Source organism: Amphiprion ocellaris, chromosome 19 (genome assembly GCF_022539595.1).
Source record: "Amphiprion ocellaris isolate individual 3 ecotype Okinawa chromosome 19, ASM2253959v1, whole genome shotgun sequence".
Taxonomy (NCBI): Eukaryota; Metazoa; Chordata; class Actinopteri; family Pomacentridae; genus Amphiprion; species Amphiprion ocellaris.
The window spans coordinates 25,101,784-25,126,272 of NC_072784.1; the positions used below are offsets into that span (position 1 = coordinate 25,101,784).

The 24,489-nt window shown below is 37.7% G+C and overlaps 1 protein-coding gene across 1 annotated transcript; it reads left to right on the top strand.

Moving 5' to 3' along the window:
• Positions 1-4,726: 4,726 nt before the first annotated feature.
• Positions 4,727-24,000, top strand: syngr3a (synaptogyrin 3a). The gene is made up of 4 exons (XM_023293265.3): positions 4,727-4,931; positions 8,311-8,545; positions 9,875-10,020; positions 19,080-24,000. Exons 1-4 carry the CDS (start codon positions 4,830-4,832, stop codon positions 19,287-19,289), a joined length of 693 nt encoding a protein of 230 aa, XP_023149033.1. The 5' UTR covers positions 4,727-4,829; the 3' UTR covers positions 19,290-24,000.
• Positions 24,001-24,489: the final 489 nt, after the last annotated feature.

A 24,489-nucleotide genomic window follows, 5' to 3' on the forward strand; every position in this document is an offset into this window, starting at 1 on the left:
TTCTGATTGTTTTTCATTCTGCCATCTTTATCAGTTTGAGTGGGTTGTGGGGTGGTATACTTGTGGAGTGTTAATTTATTTGCCGTAATTTAGTGATGACTAATATTTATTTAGACGAAAATATTTTGATGATTACAGCTTCTCAACTATGAACCGTTTCAAGTCGGTGTTAACTGTCAATAAAAGCATTTTTGAAGAAACATGGTCATATTTTGGTATTTGTTACTAATCTTTGCAATTTTATAGAAATAATATACAGGTACAAATTAGTGGCACTAAATCATAAATAGTTGATAGATATATAGATATATAGATGGATGGATGGATGGATGGATGGATGGATGGATGGATGGATGGATAGATAGATAGACAGACAGACAGACAGACAGATAGATAGATAGATTAAACCTTTATTGATCCCACAGCGGGGAAATTTACAATGTAACAGCAGCAAATGGAACAGAATAAAAAGGAGAGCAGCACACATTAGTTGTACCCTTATGTTAATGCTTTTTTTAAAGTTAAGGGCTTCTGAGGCCATCACCTCAGCCATATGACCTGCTGTGCTTTATGTGTGTTATCAATAAACTCTCATACTGAAAGTGCTATTTCAAGAGCTAGAGCAGAACAAACATATCAGGTCTGGTCCTCCACAGCTCATATTTACATTACTGCTGTCATAATCATTCAAATGGGTATTGTTTTTGCTACATCTCGACACTGGTTTAAATAGTTTTCTTTACAGTACTAGTGTGATTATACTAAAAGATTACTGAACATAACATAATGAGTTTGATGAAGACATCACTGACCTCTAGTGGTATGAGACATGACTGCACTATACTTTATTTCACAGCAGCTCAGGAATTGTAAGTAGTGAAAATGATACAGTCCGTTTTTAAAATAATAGTATGTAGATAGTACTGGGTTTAGTTTACTATGTAATAATAATATTTGTTGGAAATCGGCAGGACAATCAAGTCAAATTCATTTTAATTATTCAGTATATAGCCTGCAATCACATGTATGCTCAAGGAGTGAGTGCATAATTGACAGAAACACCTCACAACCTGCATTAGGACTGTGGTAAGACTCATAATGTGTAAGTTATGTTAACACAGTATATAATTCAATTGTTGAGTTCTTACATCCATTATTTTTGTAAAATTACTTAAAAGTATTCTCTTACAAGTAAGTCTTACACTGAAAATGCTCCTCAAGTAAAAATGTCTGTGCTTAATCAGAAAACAAGTTCTTAAAGTTTTAAAAGTAACAGAAATACTCAATACAAAAACATATGACTGTTAAATTAGTATATATTACATTATTATTACTCATGTAAAATGAAAAAGAAGAATTTTAGTGTTGGATTTTATGGAGGTGGCACTAGTAAACAATTTAGAACTGCAACTAATTCTTTTCATAACAATTATTTTTTTCATTAATTGTTTGGTTTTTTTTCAACTGAAAATAGTGAGGAATATTGTCACGAGTGCTTTAAAATGATTATCAAAATAATTTCCATATTCCTGTCACTTTCTTTCTGTCACAGCTGATTAATTGACTTTATTTGTACTTGTGTAAACTAGTGGGTGGTTTAACATATAGTATATATGACATGTTTTGTGTACAAAAAATTGTAAATTGTAAACTAACACTTAAAGCTGTCACATAATTGTAAATCATTAAAAAAAATGCAATATTTCCCCTCCTTAGATGCAGTGGTGCAGAAATGCAGAAGCAGAAAGTCCAGTGAAGTAAAAGTACCTCAGATTTGTACTTGAGTTTAGTTAGTTAGTTTATTTAGTTTATATTCCACCACTGACAGTAATTAATAATGTCCCATGATAAACGACTTGTGACTATACTTTTTGTGGTATCTGGCACAGCTACATCATCATGAGACTTTTCTTTTGTGGAGTTTTTCACTGAGTACATTGTTTATGGTCTTTGAGTCCTTGAGGCTCAAATGTCTTTATTTGGAAGTCTAACTTATTTTGAACTCGTATATTAGTTCTAGGTCTGTAGATAATGTTGAGGACAGTGCAATCAATCCCAGTGTTTTAGTTTTTTTTTCCCCTGGAAGTCTGTGGCTTCTAGAAATTTGAGGGGAGTTTAAGTTCAACAATTTCAAACAATCCTTCTGTAGATATTTATAAGCTGACTCTACTATATCCAGACTCAGAAATCATGGGGCCTAACCATGGTCGGTGTTTTCACTTGTTTTGATTTGACTTAGTCTCCTCCACACTTCTGTCATTCTTATTAGTGTGTTAAATGTCTGGCTGTGCAAGTTGTTCACAGTTGACTGCATTTTTTTCGCCTCTATATGGCACATTTCTTAAAGGTCTAACTACAGAACTGACATCTTGTCATAGATATTGTTGGTACTGTTGGTACATTTTCTCCACCAGGTACACTACCGTTCAAAAGTTTGAGGTCACTTAGAAATGTCCTTATTGCTGAAAGAAAAGCATTTTTTTCAGTGAAGATAACATAATCAGAAATACAGTCTAGACATTGTTAATGTGGTAAATGATTATTCTAGCTTGAAACGGCTGATTTTTAATGGAATATCTACATAGGGGTACAGAGGAACATTTCCAGCAACCATCACTCCTGTGTTCTAACATTTTTCAAACAATGCGTTAGATAATTGTGTTATAAGGCTAATTGATGATTAGAAAACTCTTGTGTAATTATGTTAGCACATGAATAAAAGTGTGAGTTTTCATGGAAAACATGAAATTGCCTGGGTGACCCCAAACTTTTGGAGACAAGCCAAGTAAGTTTATTAACAGTATGTAGCCTTAAATCACAAATTTGCCACAAAGAGCTTTTCAGTCTATAATGTAAATAAGCCAATTTAACTTTGACCTAGAAAACTTACTCAAAAAAAAAAAATAATAATGCAGGTACACTGTAGGGCAGAGAAGTTGCTTCCCAATAATTATTGCATGTTATTAACTTTGTGTCTTCTTTCTGATTCTAGAGTTGAACAAATCTGGTCCCATCAGCCTGTCAAGTGTTTGTGTTCTCGTTTATTTTCTGATTTGTATGTGCTATCAGGTTATCCCTCCCCTTTACCCTCACCCCAACAGTCGAGGTAGATGCCGCCCTCCCTGATTCTGGTTCTGCCGCAAGTCTCTACCAATTAACATTTATTTCTTCCTTGTCCTTGTTGTAAATATGCTGCTTATAGGGAACCTTTAGTAATGTTAATTTTTTAATTAGTCAGGCAAATAGCCATAATTAATAATAGTGCAGAGTCTTAACCTCTGTGTTTATTTAGGCAGGAAAATGTGTCTTTTGTATGTTGACTTTTAATCCTAATATTTGATTTGTTGGGTTAATTTGCATAACTCTTTAGCTGAACTGCTATTGTTTTTAATGTGCTATATAAATAGCTGTGACTTGGCAGTATGTGAAAATTAGTTATGGTTCTGATGGGAGTCTAAAAATAATAATGAAGATGATTATGATTTCAGACATCTAAGAGCGTTTTTTTTTTTTTTTTTTCAAATTTTCACCAAAGACTTAAGGAGGACAGGAAGGTGTGGCCCCTCCAACTAAAAGTGAGGAAACCCTTGACTTTGTTGCATTGATTCTTTATCATTTATTCAGTGAGTTAGCCACAATGCTATATTTTTAGAGTAGCATTTAAAGGCCCCAACAAACTCATACTTGATTGATTGAAAAAAAAAGTTCAAGTTAAATTACAGCTGGTCAAAACTGTCTGCACTGTTAATGAACTTTTGTGCACATTTCCATTTAATCTACTAGTTCAACTTCCACCGTTTTCCATTCATTGCTGGAGTTCAGTTTATTAAAAACTTCCACCAGACGTCCGACCTACCTGCGAGTGAAAAACTTCTACTGAGTCACACTTAAAAGGGGAAAATCAAAAACTGTAACGTTCAGTTCATGTTGGAAAAAGAACTAAAAGAACACATATTTTATAGCATTGAGAATAATGCTGATGAGTTCAAATCGCAGAGATTCTCTACGATTCCTCTTCTTCATCTTTTAAATTGTTCTTTTTTGTAAGTTTGTTTTTTCTGTTGCTTTAGTCAATCAGTTTGAACCATTCTGTGAATTTTTGTGAACTTTAATATGTTTTATTTAATACATTTATTTTATCCATCCCGGGATCTTTCTGCATGGAGTTTGCATGTTCTCCATGCGTGGGTTTTCTCCAGGTACTCCGGCTTCCTCCCACAGTCCACAAATATGCTAAAGTTAACCGATGATTCTAAATTGTCCGTAGGTGTGAGTGTAAGTGTGACTGTTTGTCTTTATATGTAGCCCTGCGACAGACTGGCGACCTGACCAGGGTGTCCCCTGCCTTCACCCTAAGTCAGCTGGGATAGGCTCCAGCCCCCCCGCGACCTTAATGAGGATTAAGCGGTGTATAGATAATGGATGGATGTATTTTGTATTCGGTCTTTGCCTGTAAAGCACTTTGAATAATCTTTGTGTGTGATAAGGTGCTATTTACAAAACTTGCTTTCAAAACTAATACAGTTAAAAAATACGTGTGTGTGTGTGTGTGTGTGTGTGTGTGTTATTTGTAGTCTCACACGTTAGACTCCTGTCATTTGACTTTATAATCCAATTTTTAGTTTTTGTGTGAAAGCACTGAAGTGCCTTAAATGGCCTCATCTCCTCTGGAGCGCGGGCACGACATACCCTGCACGTCCGCCTGAGCGCAGGCGCGCCTCTGGGAGCGCGCAGGACCCGTCCTTACAGCAGCGCGCAGCAGCGCATCCATCCTGCCGTGGAGCTGGGAGCGTGGAGCTGCGAGGAGCGCACACAGAGAGCTACAGAAGATGGACGGAGTGGGATCGTTCGGAGCGGGCCGGACCGGGTCCACTATCGACCCCATTACCTTCGCCAAGCAGCCGCAGACCATCCTGAGAGCGCTGTCCTGGGTGAGAGCGCGTTTTACTGTGTGTGGATGTGGTGGTGGTGGGGGGGTCCGCTCTGTTGTTGTCGCTGCTGCGCGGAACCCGTGACGTGTTCTCACTGCAAATACAGAGTCTAGAAATCCGCCGAAAGCTGATAAGCAGTGTGTGAATGGGAATCTCAGAATTAACGCTTATTTATGGGAGAATATGGCAGAAATGAAGCGCTCAGGGTGTAACCAAGGCCTGGTGGTTATCTGACACCATGACCATGTAGATTCATTTCACTCCAGATGTTTTTTGGAGCAGAAGCGGTCCTCTCAGCCTTTTATTTCCCGGCAGTGCTTTAATAAACACAGCAGATGTGCAGCAGTTGGTGGTGAAAATGAGAAAAGACGGATCCATTTTCATCCATCAGGCTCCCTGTGTTTCTGCCACCTAATTATATATTTCTGTCCATTACATTACCGCTTCATTCACAAGACATTCCTCGTCCTTTTATATTGCCAATCATATTTTCTGTTCGTGATTTTGCTGATTTACCCTAAACGGTCGTCGTCATTCGTCATCCCACCCATGATTGGTCCGCGTTCCTCATTACGCACGCAGGGCCACGGAGACGCGTAGTGTCCTGACGTTTGATGCAACGCATCACCTTTGGGTGACACAGAGAAGGTCTTCTTCAGCAGTGCGGGGATCTTCTGAAACAAAACCAAGGAGGAGTGTGCAGTAAATGGCTTTAAAATAACCTCTGGTGTAAATGCTTCATTGTGTTTTCAGTGTTGGCCGAAGTGTAGAATCACAGATGTGAAGAAATGGCAACTCAGATGTTTCATTTAAGTGAACAGGGTCAGTGGTGCAGCAGTGGTGTTAGGTTCATTGTATATGTATTAGTGTATTGGTAGTATATAATATAACAGCCATCCATCCACACCTCTTAATCCTCATTAGGGTCATGGGGTGCTGGAGTCTATCCCAGCTGACTTAGGATGAAGGCAGGGGACACCCTAGACAGGTCACCAGTCTGTCATAGGGCTACATAAAGAGACAAACAGTCACACTCATATTCAAACCTACAGGCAATTTAGAGTTACCAATTAACCTCAGCATGTTTTTGGACTGTGGGAGGAAGCCAGAGAACCCAGAGAAAACCCATGCTGCACGGGGAGAACATGCAAACTCCATGTAGAAAGATCCCGGGAAGGACGGGACATGACCTGGGGATCTTCTAGCTGCAAAGTGAAAGCGCTAACCACCAAGCCACTGTGCAGCCCATGAAATAACATATATATTTTATTGTTATTATGTTTATTGTTACACTTACAAAGTTTGGTCTGACTCTCAGTAGTTGTGTGGAACCTTCAGTGGGGGGTCTCTGTACCCCTACACATGCTTTCAGCCGCCCCACCCCGTCCTATAACTGAGTTTTTCCCGCCTCACCTCTCGCCTTTTGTTTTTACGTTGTGTGAGAGAGGTGAGCGAGATTGTGCTGTTGCAATTTGTGTGTTTTGATATAATGTAGTTCTAGTTATAAGTTCCCTTTCCCAGTCTAATATGGTTATGCATTGTTTCATTTCTGTAGGGGTACAAGTCTTGTAAATTGATGGAAGATCTTTGTGTTTTGTTTTATCGGCTGTCAAGGTATGTGTTCCGTCTTGTACTGTACATCTACTGTACATGCATTGAATGCTTCCTGCCTTATGTGGCACCCTTTTGTTCATGTGTTCTGTGAGACAGGCTGTAATAAACGGCGATCGCCTCCAAGAAAGCCTGTGTCTCAGCTGACTAAACACAACGCAGAGAAGAGAGACCACCGGTTACACACAGTAAATTGAACACTGATCCTGGTTGAATATAATTAGAAAAAATATACAAAAAGATTTTTAAAAAAGTATGTGCAGAAAAACAGCCGCTTTTACTATTGTAGCCAAGATAAAGCCTTTTAAAATCTACTTTATGCACATTAACATTGTCTTATCTAGTGTTTCCATCCAAAGTTGTGCAACATGGAAATATCAAAGTGGCACATAAATGCCTCAAAATTATACTTAACTTGAGTACTTGAGTAAATGTGCTTAGCTACTTTCCTCCACTTCCTGAAAAATGTGCGAGAAATCAATAAGAAGCCACTTCATCAGCTGTGGGATTCCTCAACAAACCAAATGCATTGCAACATAGGGGCATTCTGCTACTGGAGTTACTCAGAAACAATTCTAAAATTCTACAATTTCATTTAGCAGATGCTTTTATCCAAAGTGACGTAGATCTGAGAGTAGATAGAACACAAGAAAGGATCTGGTCAGGAGAAAACAACCTGGATAAGAGCCATAAAACAAGTTCAAGTGTGATCATGTGGCTGTGGTGTTTACAGGTAGTGCAGACATAAGAGAATTTTTATGTATTTATTTATTTTTTGCAGTCTGTAAAGTGCAAAGGTGTTCAGTGAAAAGCTGGGTTTTTAGTCTTTCTCTAAAGACTGAGAGGGACTCTGCAGATCGAGCAGAGTTTGGTAACTCATCCACCATCGGGAAACCACAGAAGAAAATAATCTAGCTATCGAATCTAGAAACAAACTTCTTCCTCTTCTTCAGTTTTACACAAATCTCATAGCTTGTAAGAAAGATTCCTAATTAAGAAACAATTAAAAACAAATTACAAAATGATCAGGCAGAGGGGAGCTAAAAAAAAAAGTCAAAAATGTGCCAAAAAATGAGTGAAAAAAATCATTTGGAGATGCAGCACTTTGACATATAAGCAGCTTTATCACGCTGATGCGCTAAAAGCACCTGAGTGTGTATCTGCTCAGATTATATCCGCACATGTGATTAGTTAAAACGTGGTGCCAACATTATCCCATTGTGTGTCCGTCCACCATCATATGACCCAGACCCCCCAGTACGAGCGCATTTCTGTGTGCGTGTGTGTGTGTGTGTGTGTGTCACATGGCCCTATTCTGCCACCAAGTGTTAGTCAGCTGATCAGTGTCAGCATGCAAGGCGAGAACAGAGAGAAGAAGAAAGAAGAATTAACTGGAGAGATCAGCCTGTTGGGAAAAACATAGGGATGATCTGAGAGAAAAAATGTACAGCTATAGTTTGCTATCGCACTAACTTCTGTATGGTTTACATGCACAAACAGCCAAAGCGCTTCAGTGATTCTTGAGGGTGATTCTTGAGGGGAAGTGAAGCATCCATCTCTTCAGTCATTCAGTCAGGGAGAAAGGCAGGAAATTAGGTTAATGCCTTTGGTTCTGAGCACGCTCAAAGAGATGCTTTTGAGTAGCGCAGCCACAATCCCTACAACAGTGTTTGTGTGTGTTGAAGACGGAAAAAAAGAAGAAGTTAAGATGGTTGTTTTGTGTGTTTTTCTTATCGAATCTCTTATTTTCTTCCTGTTCCATGCACAGATATTTTCCCTGGTGGTCTTTGCCTCCATCGTGAACGAGGGCTACATTAACCTGGGCAGTGAGCGCCTCCACTGTGTCTTCAACAAGAATGCAGATGCGTGTAACTATGGTGTGTTTGTGGGCCTGGTGGGCCTGCTGGCCTGCTCCTTCTTCTTCCTACTCGACTACAAGTTCGCCTCCATCAGCTCTGTTAAAGACAGGAAGAAGGCTGTGATGATTGAGATCGGATTCTCAGGTGAAGATGCAGATTTTACAAACGTAAACAGACAGCGAACAGACTTTCAGACTGTTCGTAGGTCTCTGGTTAATATCAACGATTTCAAAGCGCCAACACAAATTGAGTGATTCTGGAATGTTCTCTTTTTGTGAGTTTGCTCTCTTTTAAATGAAATGCTGAAGTGCTATGAACAATAAGCTTTAGATATTTTGTGACCAGCAATGTATGATACAATGATGCTGTTAAAGTATCCTCAATGCATTAATTTTACTTGGAAAATTTGATTTGGGGGTCCTAAATAGTACAATATAACAAATTATCTAAATTATTTCAATTACATACCAAATAGACAAAACAATATTAAATATATAATAACTAATGATGACAAAACATTGAAGCTCTTGCTCAAAATTGAACTGCACTTTGACAAATCACAAATATCCAAATGGCCAAAAGACCATGAAAGTATGAAGTATCCTGAACCCCAGAATCAACTGGTAGATCTGAAGGGCATGTTATCTTTGAAAAGAATCTGCAAAATTGCATCATATATTAGAGTTTGAAATGGCAAAAACAAAAAGGATCCTGAGATTTTCAACTTTCTCCTGATCCTTGAACTACTCATTGGTGATACGTACTTCAATGTGGAAGCTTAACCCAATTTAGGCTTAAAATTGTGATATTTCACACAGATTTTTTTTTATTCTTATGCATCATTATTCATCATATCCCAAAATAAATGTCTCTAACCAGATTCTGTAGAAATTAAAACTTCTGTGATCCTCTGTGCAACAATGTACAATTCAGACATTTTGGCTTAAATACAGAAGTGTTTACACCGTAGTATAACATCTATAGTATTTGAGCTCCCATTTTTTCCAGCACCGGTGAAACCTGTGAGCATTTTACATTGCAGTGAAAAATGAGCCCACAGTGAGTAAAAATGTGACATAAGCACAAAAAAAACACTAAGAAACTGCTTTGGTTTCAAAGGTTAAAATGCTTATGAAGCTTTTTTTTTAGGAATGTGAAACCAAACACAGGATTCAAAAGGCTGGGCTTCCCCAAAATACCAAAGATGTGGGCCGCCTAGGCAAGCTTCTTTGTTTCAGATATCTGCTTTCCTGCACCACAAGACATCAAGATAAATGAAACATGTGAAGTAGCATCAAGTATAGGAGAAATGAGAGTATTTTTAAACTTGAAAAGGAAAAAAGAAGCACTTCGGGTGGATATGATTGGAGAAATTAGCATGTACATGTCTTTGTGTTTTTTTTTTATTTGCCTCAACTGTGTGAAAAGTTAACTTGAAAAATAACGACTCATTGTTCCGCTGGTTTCTTGCAGGTTTCTGGGCCTTTCTGTACTTTGTCAGTTTCTGCTTCCTGGCCAGTCAGTGGTCTCGGACCGAAACTGCCGATTTGCCGCTCAACCAGGGGGCAGATGCAGCTCGAGCAGCAATTGCCTTCTCTTTCTTCTCCATAATCACCTGGGTAAGAACATGAACACTCGCCAACACATACACAGGCGTACAAACTCACAACACAGGTGCAAAAACACTGGTTCACCCCAGGGCTGTGTTCTCTCGCCCTTGCTGTACATCATGTATACAGACGCCTGCAGAACCAGTCAGCAGGGCAGGTACTTCTGTTGTTCTGTTGTCCCTTCTACAGGACTCTGAATCAGGGCATGGCAGAGCCCTGTCTGATTTTATCACATGGTGCGAAGACAATTATCTTGATCTTAACGTTACAAAAACAAAAGACATGATAATTGACTTCAGGAAAAAACCTTCAAAACAGGAAGTCAGCATCATAAACAAACAAGAGGTCGAAATTGTAGACACCTACAGATACTTGGGCACAACATTTGACTCCAACCTCAAGTTTGACAAAAACATGGAGGTCATTTCAAAAAAAGGCCAACAACGTATTTACCTGCTGCGGAAACTGAACTCTTTTAATGTATCTAAACCCATTTTATCTGTTTTTTATCGTTCTTTTATTGAGAGTCTTTTAACTTTTTCCTTTATATCATGGTTTCATGGGCTGTCAGTAAAAAACAAAAACACGTTGTCCAGCATAGTTGGGACTTGTGCTAGAGTCATGGGTGTGCAGACTACTGACCTACACTCTCTATGGAGCAGGCAGGTGCTCCACAAAGCTAAGAGCATTATTGCACATCCTGACCATGTACTGAAACACAGGTTTGCGTTGATGCCCTCTGGGAGGCGCTATCTCGCTCCCACGAGGAAAATAAACCGATACGGCAACTCTTTTATTCCTTCCGCCATTAGGCTTTTAAATGACAGTGACCGTGTTGCTTTGTAGTTCTACATGTAGTTTTAAATGTAGTGAGGTATATATTGATATTGTTGCACTTTGTCACTGTTGCACTTTATTGCTGAACCCTGACTATTGACAGATCCAAGTCAAATGTATGTGGAATGTGTGTTTCATGTCCTGTCCTGCTGCGACCCATGTCTGCAAACTGAATTGCCCCTAGGGGATAAATAAAGTTATCTGAATCTGAATCAAAAATGCATAGAATAAAAGTTTAACACAAAATAGTAACACAAATACTTTGAGACTCAAATCAATAAAAAATCAAAGCCTTCATCTTTTGAGTAAATGTAAAATATTACTTAAACCTTTCACCACCACCCCAAGCAATTTCTGGCTGCTTGTGAGCCCGCAGTGAATAAAAATATGACTGGAGGAAATCCTGTCATATTTTTATTCACTGTGGGCTCATTTTTCCATGCAATAAAAAATCTAGAGGTACAAACAGACTAAAAAAGACACAAAGCTGCCTTGAAGAGTCACAAAATAGCCTCAAAAGGGCACAAACAGACTAAAAGAGACACAAAACACTCAAAAGGGCATGAACTGCCTAAAAAAGACACAAAACAGCCTTGAAAAGTCACAAAACAGCCTCAAAAGGATACAAACAGCCTCAAATGGGCACAAACTGCCTAAAAAAGACCCAAAACTACCTTGAAAAGACACAAAATGGTCTCAAAAGATCACCAACAGCCTAAAAGAGATGCAAAATGACCTGAGCCACAAAACAGTCTAACATTGGCACAAAACAGCCTCAAAAAGGCACAAACAGACTAAAAGAGACACAAAAACCCTCAGAGATACACAATTATAAGTGGCTAGAAGTAGCCAAAACTCAAACATGTCTTTTTGCAGTATGACAAAGTTATAAAGCCATAAATTTAAGTTGTATTTCTTTGATTATTTATTTTACAAAAACTGAAAAAAAAAAAAATTCTCAGAGGTGTTACCAGTACTGAGTGAAAATGGTGACTATAAATATGATAGATGTTTTACTGCCATTTTATTTATTGATTTTTTTTTACATTTTTGTCTGCTATCTGATTCATATAAACACAGCCTGCAGTTCAACTGAAAAACCACTGAATTTTTGTCACATAACTGTTGGTTTCATGTAACTTTTGGCTAATGGCTTATTAGATGTGCAGTGCATAGTTTTAGATTGTTACTAAATCAGTTTTGACCATTTTTTAAAAAAATGGAAACACTTAGAATATAGTGATTTTGAAGACTTTGATGATTTTAAACTTCCAGTATGGCACAATACGGGTGAGTACCGTAGTTGAGGAACAGTGAGGACCAAAAGTTGAATATCCAATTATCCTTTCAGTTTTTACAGTTTCTGACTCTAAGAAATGGCGTAATTCTATTGATTTCTAAAACACAGAGAGCCTCTCAAACCAGCTGGTGGGTTTGGAGGTTTAGACAGTAAGATTTCATAGTATTATGAAATAGAGAACAGAATCCTGAAAGGCTCCCCTCACACCTAACAACACAAGCCCCAAGAGATAGTGAGGCTGTCTGACAACCTTCTTACTGCTCTTCTCTAAAGATTTAATAAATGCGATGAGACACAATACAAGAAACGAGTGCTACATTTTCCTTAAGCGCTGCATTAATGTGCAAAATATTTAAATTGCATCACAGCATGATTTTAGGATCAGTATGTTGACACTGATCTTGAGAAACTCTCACCAAATCCCTTGAATCAGTTCAACAAGTCTATAAAAGGAGCAGTTAGTCCTGAGGATTTCAAATAGAAACTTAAAGAGCAGCTTGCAGGTGAATTAATAAAGTGAGAAATAAGTTTTTCAAAGAATATATATTTATTTGTCCAATACAGTATCATTCAGAGCAACTTTTTAAAAAAAACATGCCTCAAAAACAAAACTAGGTTGTAAAATAGCCAAACTAGATCAGGTATAACAATAAGAAATATAGATCTGACAACGGTTTTGACAAATGTGTATTCATATATAGGGCTGAAATGATTCCTTGAGTTATTCCAGTAATTTGATGACTAAAATTCCTCGAGGCAAAATTCTCTGAATTGAGGCATTGTTTATTCCACTATATACTAGACGTCAGGTCGCTAACTGGCGGACCCAGACTTCATCCTATAAGAACCTGGGCCTATAATCAATAAATATAAGGGGATTTTAAATTTGACGGGACATTTCTATTTTAACTGGAGTAGCTTTTCTAGTGTTTACAATGTTGGTTTAGCAGATCAGAGGCTGAACTATGTAGGCAGTTTGACATAATCAGACTTTCTTTGTGTGAGTCGGCTCGACAAAAAACAAAACCTCAGTCACAGTTAACAGGTATGAAGGTGGTTTTCAGCTTTCTTTGCCTTCTGGTCCAACATCAGTGTGTGACCTCACAAATGTGCTTCTGGAGGAATGGTCAAAAATTCCCATAAACACTCCTAAACCTTGTGGACAGCCTTCCCAGAAGAGTTGAAGCTGTTATAGCTGCAAAGGGTGGTCATATTGAACCCTATGGATTAGGAATGGGATGTCACTTACGTTCATATGCGAGTCAAGGCAGGTGAACGAATACTTTTGGCAATATAGTGTATGTACAATACCCCTGTACTATACTATATATTTGTACTATACCCCTGTACTGTACTATACATGTACAATACCCCTGTACTGTACTATGTATGTACAATGCCCCTGTACTATACTATATATGTATAACACCCTCTTACTATACTATATATGTGCAATACTATATATGTACGATACTCCTGTACTATACTCTACTATGCATGTACAATACCACTGTACTATACTATATATGTACAATACCCCTGTACTGTACTAAATATGTACAATACCCTCATACTATACCATATATGTACAGTACTCCTGTACTATACTATATATGTACAATACCCCTGTACTATGCTATCTATGTAGCCGACGTGATAACATTTGATAACAAAAGCTAATGTGTTCACATCCCTGTTCTGTAAAGTTTAAATAAATATCACATATGTGGATATAACACCACTAATACAGATAACTCTGGAGTGTTGATACTAAACATAACAGACACTAATGATCAGCTGGTATCAGTCAAATCTCGCTTGTCTAATGATGGTACGTCCCATAGAGCCACATAGGAGACGACTAACCAGTTTAGAAGTTTTCAAACATGAAAGAAGACAGTGCACAATTTACAATTTTTTTTTTTTACAATTTTGTTCCAGCACCATTAGTACCAGAACTTGTTTTTGATCACAGAACCAAGCACTTTTGGTTTCAACATTCCATCCTGGATCACAATTCCCTTGTCAAAACACAAAACACAAACGTGGAAAAATGAGTCTTGATATCCAGACCAGCTGGAGTTTCTGCGCAGCCTGCAGAAACTCAATAATTCACTATGATAGAAATTGTGAAATGGGGGTGGGGCAAGGGGGGTGGGGGTTGTGTTGGGGGGGAAATTGTCTGTATGATCAGGACACCCACACTTTGGGTTTCCAAACAGAAAAATTAATAAGAGTCACTTCAAACAGAGACTCAGAAGTAATGGACTCCCGGCTACTTGTAGCACATTTGCACAGTGGGCTCTTTTGATAATCCATCCGTGACCTGAGCTATAAACACTGATCCATTTCTGATGAAATTTAAGACAGGAAACGGACCGTGCATAGACTGAATAGTGCTACATTTGAATTACTTTAATTATCCACAAAGATTGCAAGTTTAGATGCATCGTCATCCTTGTTCAAATGATCCCGGTGTGAAATGCCAGGTTAACCCCCTGGCCAAAGTATATATATAGTTATTTTGTTGTTTGTTTGTTTGTTTGTTTTTACAAAGAGGCATATTCAGCAACAGGGGTGGACTGGAGCAAAAAAATCAGCCCTGGCATTTTTGGCACAGACCGGCCCACAACATTATCAGTTGGTGGAATCAAGCACTGATTTTTGAATGCAAGGACAAAAAATGACAGAAAGGTCAGATTTTCGGAACAAAAATTCAAAAACATTTTTAGAGACCTAGACAAACTTGTTGACAAGTTGGAAAAAAATTGCAATCCAGTAGCGCAGGGGTATTCAACTAAATTTCAAAGAGGTCCAGTCAGAGAAAATTTATTAAAGCAAAGGTCCAGAACATCATAATGTCTAACTTGAATTAGTGTGATTAGTAGTTTTAGTAGCGTCTCCGTATAATAACTGACCGTGAAATCAAATAAAGTCAGTACGGTTCAAAAACATTTTGACAACATTTATTAATAAATAACTTTTGATATAACTGTATATCTTAACATAAAGTGCAGAACTTGAAAAAATTATGACTGAACAACCTGAACCAACGTATATACATATTTAACAATACCTAAATCTAAAAAAAAATTAAACACTTTTACATTTTTCCTGTCTTTTATCATTCCCCTGATATCCTTGCTGCTTAATGGGGGAACTGAGCTGCAGATTGCCCTGCCAGTACTTTATTTTGAATTGTGGCCTGAATTGTGCCAGGGTCGTTCTCAAACACATTTGGAGGTGCTCACTGGTCAGTCTGGAACGATATTTAGTTTTGATTATGTTCATGGTTGAGAAAGCTGCCTCGCAGCTGTATGTTGAGACAAACATGGTCAGCATGTGCAGGGCTACTTTCTTCTCGGTGTTGCGTTACTAATTTTTCTATTTTGTCTGTCCTCCTTTTGTCTGTCCCTCGCTTCTCAACAGTTTTCTGAATGCAGAACTGCGATGTTTAGCAGCTGCAGTGGTAAGACTTCATTGGCTGAGTAGTGTCATGTGGGATGGCTGAACTCATACGTAATTGGTCTGTGTGTTTCCTGAGCTGATAACCAATGCCATAAACACTGGAAAAGCTGCGCCGGTAAAATAGAAGTGAGCCGTCAAATTTAAAATCCCAATTTACTGATTACTGGACCTGTTGACCAGCCCCGCTAGACACCGGCTGACCGGGACACTGCCCGGTATGCCAGATGGCCAGTTCACCCCTGCTCTGCAAGCAAATCATTATGAAAGAACATATCTAGAATGTCCTTGAGCTAGTTACAATTGAAAAAGTTCAAATCAAAGGAAAAACTGAATTGAAAACCAAGAAAAATCCATGCTGTAAGCAAAACATTATCAAAGAACCTCCACATTGGCTGGTGTTACTTTCAATTGTTTCTGTATAATAGATTTCAGTATGTCTTTGTATTGTCTTTGATTTGTGCTTACATTAAGATTAACTTAATTTGTGCTACATAAATCAGTCCTTATATCAGCTTAATATGTCTTTGTATTTTTGCCTAAATATGTGATGTAATCTTGTTGTACATGTGGTATATTTTGGCTTGAAGAGGTATATTCTGGGCAGCCCCTGGGGTATACTTTGGCCAGAGGATTAACCTGGCCTGTTACACCAACCCACTTTGATTAGTTCAAAGTTTAAAGTTCACTTTATTTGTCTCCCATGGGAGAAATTTGTCTTAGACATCAGGTCAGGCATATGGGTTCTGTAAAGCGTCTCGAGACAATTTGACTGTAATTGGCGCTATATAAATAAAATTGAATTGAATTGAATTAGACAAGGCAAGACATCGAGCTGCACTGCAACACAATAAAACAGAATGCATGATATTAAAAAATACATCATAAATACATAGGCTTATTGCAATTTTCTGGCACTTGTTTTTAAGAAATATTTCGGCACAAAATTTGCTTTTTGTCAGAGAATTAGAGGAGAAAATTTAAACCACAGTCATGTCTCTGACTCAAAGACAAACAGGGCAAACAGTGGAGGCACCACTTCTTTGGCTCTGACTAAATCTGCTTACTAGCACTTCTAAAGCTCCCTGATTTATCTGTTATAGTTTTTATTAATAATTTATGGGGCTTGTCTTCTGGAATGGGTCTTGGCTGGAAGCAGTAATTTCCTGAAGTTTCCTCTGGCTGCCAGATGGGAGCATTTACTGACTTTCAGACAGAGCCAAGCTACTTATTTCCATCTTCCAGGCTTTGCGCTAAGCTAAGCTAACCTAACCAGCTGTTGGCTGCAATTTTGCATTTAGTGTAGAAATACAGTTAAACTTTTCATTTTGCCTCCTGCCATAAAGAAAATTTGCATATTTCCTTTATGGCACGGTTGAGAGATTATCATTTCTATTACATCAAGTATATATGACTGTATTTTAATAGGAATTGTTCATAGCATGTGAAACGTAGATGTATAATTATGAATTAATTTTATTTTTAAATGTGACAAAAAGACATCTATGTTGTAAAAAAAAAAAGTGCTTTTAGCACAGAATATTTATTATTACTGTAGGTACATCATTCACTAACAGAAAACTTACATTTTGCTGCAGGTATAATATTGACTTTCTTTGGCTTTTAAAAACAAAATTACACCAGATGAAAAACAAATTAACAGAAAATTTCACACACACATGTAACACATGCACACACGCACGCACACATGAGATTTATTTAACATATGCTGTTTTTACATTGGGGCTGCACAGTGGCGTAGTGGTAAGCACTTTCGCCTTGCAGCGAGAAGATCCCTGGTTCGCGTCCCGGCTTTCCCGGGATCTTTCTGCATGGAGTTTGCATGTTCTCCCTGTGCATGCGTGGGTTCTCTCCGGGTACTCCGGCTTCCTCCCACAGTCCAAAAATATGCTGAGGTTAATTGATTACTCTAAATTGCCCGTAGGTGTGAATGTGTGAGTGATTGTTTGTCTATATATGTAGCCCTGCGACAGACTGGCGACCTGTCTAGGGTGTCCCCTGCCTTCGCCTGAGTCAGCTGGGATAGGCTCCAGCCCCCCCCATGACCCTAGTGAGGATTAAGCGGTGTATAGATAATGGATGGATGGATGGATGTTTTTACATTGTATTCTAGAGTTATCATAAATTACAAAGTTAAAGTTATGTTGTTTTCTTTTTTACTGTTGGTACACCATCAATTTATAGAACATGCTATGTTTAAAACTAATGACACACCAATAAATAATAGGAAATGTTCATTTATAATTTTTTTAAAAATATTGTGCTTACCATCAAATAAGAACAAAATGACAATTTTTTTTAGTTTTCATGCTCTATTAATTTACATGAAATGGCCACTAGTTTTGACAACAGTTGCACTACTAAAAACAGAACATTTCTAGTTTTTCTTATAATAAAATAAAATATAGAAAATGTCCTTTTTTGTTTGTTTGTTTTATTGTGGACGTAGTGGTATAATATATATATATATATATATAATATTATTAACCATAATAAATAATAGTAAATGTTCGTTAAAAAAATACATGTGTATATATATATATATATATATATATATATATATATATATATATATATATATATATATATATATATATATATATATATATATATATATCAAAATGTCGTCTTTTAGTGTTCATGCGCTATTAATTGACATGAAATGCCCAGTTTTTTCACAATAGTTGCACGATTAAAAATAGAACATTTCTAGTTTTTCTTATAATAGAATAAAAATTAGAAAATGTCCAGACTTTTTTTTTTTTAATTTTATTTTATTTTATTTTTACAGTGGACACTCTGGTATTTAACCAAAAAAATCTCCTTTTTTTAAATTATGGGGACAAAATCCAGGTAATGAGCTACCAGGACATTTTCTGTTATTTTATGGGTTTATTTAACATTTGCAGTTTTTACACTGTAGACCATTACATGACAGAAAATGTCCAATTTTTCACTATAGCTACACCAATAAATAACAGCAAATGTCACTTTTTTATTATAAATTCATCATAAATTACAAACTTTAAAAAAAAAAAAAAATTTATTGTTGGTGGACCATGAATTTACAGAAAATGTTTTTTTCACAATAGAAACACTATTAAAAAATATAAGATTTGTAATTTTTTTTTTTACAATAGACTCATCATTAAAATATAGGAAATGTGCCTTTTTTTTTTTTACTTTACTGTCTTCAGTGTGGACACTGGTAGTTAACTGAAAATGTCTATTTTTTTATTTAGTTACGGGGACAAAAAATGAGCTGCTAGTACTTTTTCCTGATAATGTCACTGATTTATCTTCGAGAATGTAAAACAAACGATTAAATCCTGCTTGTGCAAATGTTTTTCTAAGCCATGTGTGGTTGAAATGACCTTTAGATCAGCTTCCAGCTTAGTTTGTCATTTATTCTAACCTGCTCCATGTTTTGCCCTCCTCTCTGCAGGCTGGTCTAACAGTGCGTGCGGTCCAGAAGTATCTGCTCGGTACAGACATGACCCTGTTCACCACCGAGCACATGGATGGCGGCGCCCCCACCCAGCCGTACCCCTCCAACTCGCCAGGAGCCGGCACCACCGAGACCACAGAGAAGTACCAGAGCCCGCCGTTCACCGAGAACAACGCAGCACCCACATACCAGGTTCCCATTTACTGAGAGAGATAGAGCCGCTGGTGGAAGAGGAAGGTGGAGATACAGATGAGAGGAAATTGCTTTCTGTGATGTTACACGTGCAGTTGTTAATGTGTCGATCTGGGCTGAGTTTTCAGTAATCATTGAAAAAAAAAAGGTCTCTGCTTCTTTTGTTTCCTCCTCTCGTTCCCTTTTTTTTCTTCCTTAACATTCCAGCTTTATCTGCACTCTTCTAGACCTGTGTGTACTTTAGCAAATCCAGTGTCTTGGCATCAGTACAGATAAAACATAAGAAAAACAAGAGGAGGAAATGTAAAAGAGGAGGCCGCCTTGTAGTATTCAAACACTATTCTGACAGAAAAAGAGACAAAGGGATCAACAAGTGAGTGATTCCATGACAACAAAGCAGCATAAGATTAATAAAAATAGTGCAGGAGGCACTCTCATACAGCACCTTCATCGTATTATTTTCATTCATTTAGGTGATAGAATTCCCTTTCATGGCAAACACAGTGGGGAGTTTTTCTTCTTTAGCTACAATCCGGTCTGGTTGTTCCTCCCTTTGTTCCCTGCTGCAGTTAAAAGTGATCATTTGCATTGAATCTGCATGTTTCCAAACTTAAGTGCCATACTGTACTGTGTGTTTCAGACAGTGACTTAATTTAGTAGATTTCCACATGCTGTAAAAAAACACACAAAAAAACGACGACAATGTTTTGTGACCAAGTGCAATATCTCACATTCTTATAGGTATGTACTGTACTGTAGATAGGCTAGTTATAGCAGCAGATTAGGTGACTTTTAGGCACTGTCTCAAATTACATACAAGTCTTCGAATTGTCCAAATAAATCTCAGGCAAATTTCCAGGATTAAATTGTTGATCGGACTTCTTTGCAAGTTTTGCAAGACATGAAAGTTGTACGAGATGATCACACAGCTCCAGACAGAAACTCTCCTCTACAGAATTTCAATATAATCAGTATGGTTCAATAAGCTAATCTTTTCAGGCATTTTTTGGGTCTTCCTTGATGTCCAGAATGGTGTTCATTATTTTAAAGGAAATCATTGTCACAATGCAAAATATACCTTCAGCACAAGAATCTATATTTGGTTCATTCATGAATACAGGTCAGTTGACACTTAAAATTCACTGGGGAAACCTTAATCTGCAGTGAATCGCTTTTCAGGCAAGGATGGATTGTTAAACAGGCCTAGCAGGTTGGGAAGTGATTAATATTTCTCGATCGATATTGGATTTCTTGGGCCGATACTAGGTTGTACCAAATTCAGACATAAATTTATCGTCCAGTATTGCTTATGTACTACATATACATATAGTATGTTATACTAAAAATGGCAAAGTTATAGGGTTATTGTCTTAACTTTCCCGCAGCACTCCATTTCACAAACTAGCCAGCATCTCCAGTGCCGTCTGCTCAGCTGTGATACGTTATCTGCTACATGTGCTGCAGACAGTGCTGAGTGATGCAAAGAATGGAGTCGAAACTGCTGTTAGAAAAACATTTCAAAATTACTCAAAGCATCTATTTCTGTATTATGATGTTATATCTGTGTATATTGGACAACCAATCTATCAGTTAGTCTCCAGTTCCTTGCTCAAAAGTCAATTACCCGACTATAAAAAGACTACATAAAAAAAGACACAACCTGGAGGTCTTAGCAGGGCCTGTAACAGAACTGTTTCATAATCCATCCCCAGTGCCAGGGAATGTATGTAGTGTGTTATTTGAGACAGTGTCCACTGTTGAGTGTTGTGTGTACAAAACGAGGCGAGTGGGGATATTTTGGATAAATTAAGTCTGTTTTATGTTTACGTTTTAGAAGCTGCCAAACTGCCCTGTGTTCTTATTGCGGTATTCCAATTACCACGTTACCACTATGTCGTTAATTTTCAGGGGGGGCAATGAGCTCTTGTTAAGTGAGGGAGGTCGGGTGGATTTAAGATTCAGTTCAGCCTCAGGCAAAACAGAAAAATCTAGTTGTGGGATGCTAAGGATTGCTAGCTGGCTAATTAATTAATCCTGCAATCCTGTCATTGAGGGAGAGGGTGGCAGGGTGAGGTGAGGGGTGAGGGGTGGAGGTCAGAATTAGTTGCCATGGCGACAGGGACAGGGTTTGGCGGATGTGGGTCACCGAGGGCCCTGATGTAGATAGTAACCATGCCAACGATGTCAGTGTGTAGCAGTATCTCTGTGTTGTGGTTCACGTACGCTCGGCATCAGTGAATCTGTTCTTTTGGTGAGCGTGCAAGCGAGTGCGTCCACGTGCAACGTTCTGTACATGTGCACGTGGGTTGGCGTGCATGAGAGAAGTGTAGGTCTGCGTGTCCGTGTGCAAAAGGTGTGAGTGTGTGTAGTTTAAGTTTTGTGCTGCATAAAAGTTATTTTCTTGAACATGTATATGTTGATGCGCAGGAGGAGGAAATCTGTTATGTCACTTAATAATTTACCCCCCAATATAAAAAAAGTCTTTCAGCTAAATGTATTATCAGTATCACTGTTGAGATATCAGAAAGAAAAGTATGAAGTTAGGAGTTTTTTTTTGTCTTTGTAATGAACAGAGTCAAATATAAAAAGTAATATAATTGACCTGTAGAATGCCTTGCCTGCTCTTCTACTCTTCTAATGGATTTAATCAGTTACCTCTGCAGACTAGAGATGGTAGGACAAGCAGCAGGACAACTGGGACTCTCAGAGTTTTTAGAAGTTCTCATGATAGCAATGCATGAATTTGTTGTGTAGAATTCATTATATACTGAATACTATGTAATTCTTAAGTTCACTCCAAGATGTTTTGCAGAGACTTGACGGCCATCAGTGCAGCTGTATTCTGTTAATAACTCTTCATTTTCAGAAATGGGAACAAACAGCTTTGTTTCCTCAGTGTTATTTAACTCACATGATCCTGGTGATCACTCGTATACAAGTGTGTGCGAATCTCAAAGCTTCAGGATAAAATCGTTTCAGAGGTCAGATTTTTCTGCGCCAAAAACCTTTAACCAGTTGTGAAAAAAAAATCTGAATCTGATCATAGATTTCAAGGACTGGAGTTACAGAATGGTAACGGACTGAAAATTTTAACGTGTTCCAGTTCTAAAGAGGGTTTAATGTTAAAAAGTGAAGTTATCTACTTTATAAAATTAAATCAAAACACATCTATTCACACAAAAAAACATTGAGTGTTTAAGTAATGTCTGATTTTGATGATTTGATATATAAAACTGTTATTCTGCAAGTTAAGGCAAATAGAAATGAAGCCCTTAATAGAATTTCTGTTTGTCCTTTGTTCCTGTGCTGAAAAGCACAGAACTATTTCAAAGTAGTCTTATAAAACAGAGCCAAGAATACAAATTTAACCGTTTGCATGGTTTATTTTTTTTATTTACATTTTATTCACCAGACTGTCTGTCAGCGTGTGATTTGTTGAGTATTTGTTTAAAACTGAGATGATGATCCAGTCATGGGATTTTATTCTGGGAGAGGGTGCAGCACCGTCGGGTGCTGGACTGTTACAGGGGATGGGACGGATACATGGAGATAATACGGGTGGGGTACCATTAAGCCTATTTGTTGAAGTTAAAGGACAACGCAGTGTGTTTTGTCTGTCTTTTACCTCATCGGTTGCAAGTTGTGCACAGTGAAAATCTCTATTTTCTGAAGCATGCGATGCTTTTTCAGTGATTTCCTAGCTTTTGCACAGCCACTGGTTATTCTTAATTCTAAAATGATGCAAATATAGTGGTACTTTTCAGGTTTAACTGTGTGACAACATGCAGTACTTTAGCCCCTGCTTACAAATGTTAGATTACAACCCATCATCATAAAACTTTGACATGTTAAGATTATGTATAAAAATATATATAAAATGAAGTCTTAAAATAAGGATATCCACTTATGGCATGCTTTGGAAAATGGCCAGTACAATAAAATGCACTATGCAGTCCTTTAAGTCTTCAGTATCATTTCCAGGGCAGGTAACTGAGTGAGGCTGTGGGTATTGATGGTGGCATTAGGTCCTGTTGGGGTATTGTTAAGTAGTTTGGGGTGTTGTCAGGTCAGGTTGTATTATTGTTCTCAGTGCTTCAGTCTCTTCTTCAGTGTGGTAGATAAAAATAATAATACAAGCATTCTCTGTGTTTTGTGCTCTGGCCCACGTACACTACCGTGGTATTGGTTGATTGTAAAATTCAGTATGTTATTGAAGTAAATGGAACTTGTGTGTGATGCTGTCCAGGGTCTGGTTTGTCCTGTACTACTGAATAAAAAAAATATCAATAATGATTATTTATTAAAATAGAATGCACTCTTTGTTGGAAACACTTTGTTCAACCATTCTAAAAAGGGGCCAAAATCAAAGTTTTATGCCATCATGCTTTTCTTCATACAAAGGCTATGATATGTAGTAACGCTGGCACCATCAGTTGTGTGGTTTCCAGTACGATACATTGCATGGATGTTATAATATTCCCCTTCCCCAAAAATACTGATGATAAAAATTGAACCCCCATCAACCAATGAACAAGCAAACATTAATTTTGTAGCGTGCTACCCCTTCAACATGTTTCTTCTGAGTTGTTTCTTCCTGTTCTGAAGGTGTTTGACCTCTTCAGTGTAAAAACGCTGTGTACAGAGATGTGTGTCACTGTCTATTACCTGAATGTCTCTGGACTGCAGTCTGACTGTCACTTCAATAAAAAAGAAAACATGTTTTGGACTGCCTGTTTCTGTCCCTGCGTTTGTATCATTTTAAAAGTTGCTATACCAATTACTCTTGTAGAAGCACAATATCAAATGAAAATGAGAAGAAAGAACACTCACCCAAATCTGCAGCATCTCTTGGCTTTAAGGAGCTTTTTGCAGTATAAGTTGTCTGGCCAACACATTTACAGTTTTGGTTCACCCTCTACAACTCATTTTCAGCAGCAGTATGAAGCAGGTTTCAGTGGAAAAAGCTCGAAAAATTCACTGCACATCTGGTCAGCACCAAACAACAGATAAACAACAAACAAGCTGGGGAGCATAGTGGAAAACGACAAAGCAAAATATTTCTCTCTGGAGTTGGTAAAGACCAAAAACATAACTAAAGAAGAGTGAGTGACTTACACTCACTAGAAACACAATTCTAAAATTCAGACTTTTTCACCGTAACTGCTGGATTTGTAAATGAGCAAGTTTTTTCACCTGAGTCTTGTGTTTACCATCT

Bases quoted from the DNA above. Each gene is read 5' to 3' on its own strand.
- syngr3a (XM_023293265.3), top strand. From the start codon at position 4,830: ATGGACGGAGTGGGATCGTTCGGAGCGGGCCGGACCGGGTCCACTATC. The intron at 4,932-8,310 runs GTGAGAGCGCGT...TTCCATGCACAG, and splicing joins TCCTGAGAGCGCTGTCCTGG to ATATTTTCCCTGGTGGTCTT. The intron at 10,021-19,079 runs GTAAGAACATGA...TCCTCTCTGCAG, and splicing joins TCTTCTCCATAATCACCTGG to GCTGGTCTAACAGTGCGTGC.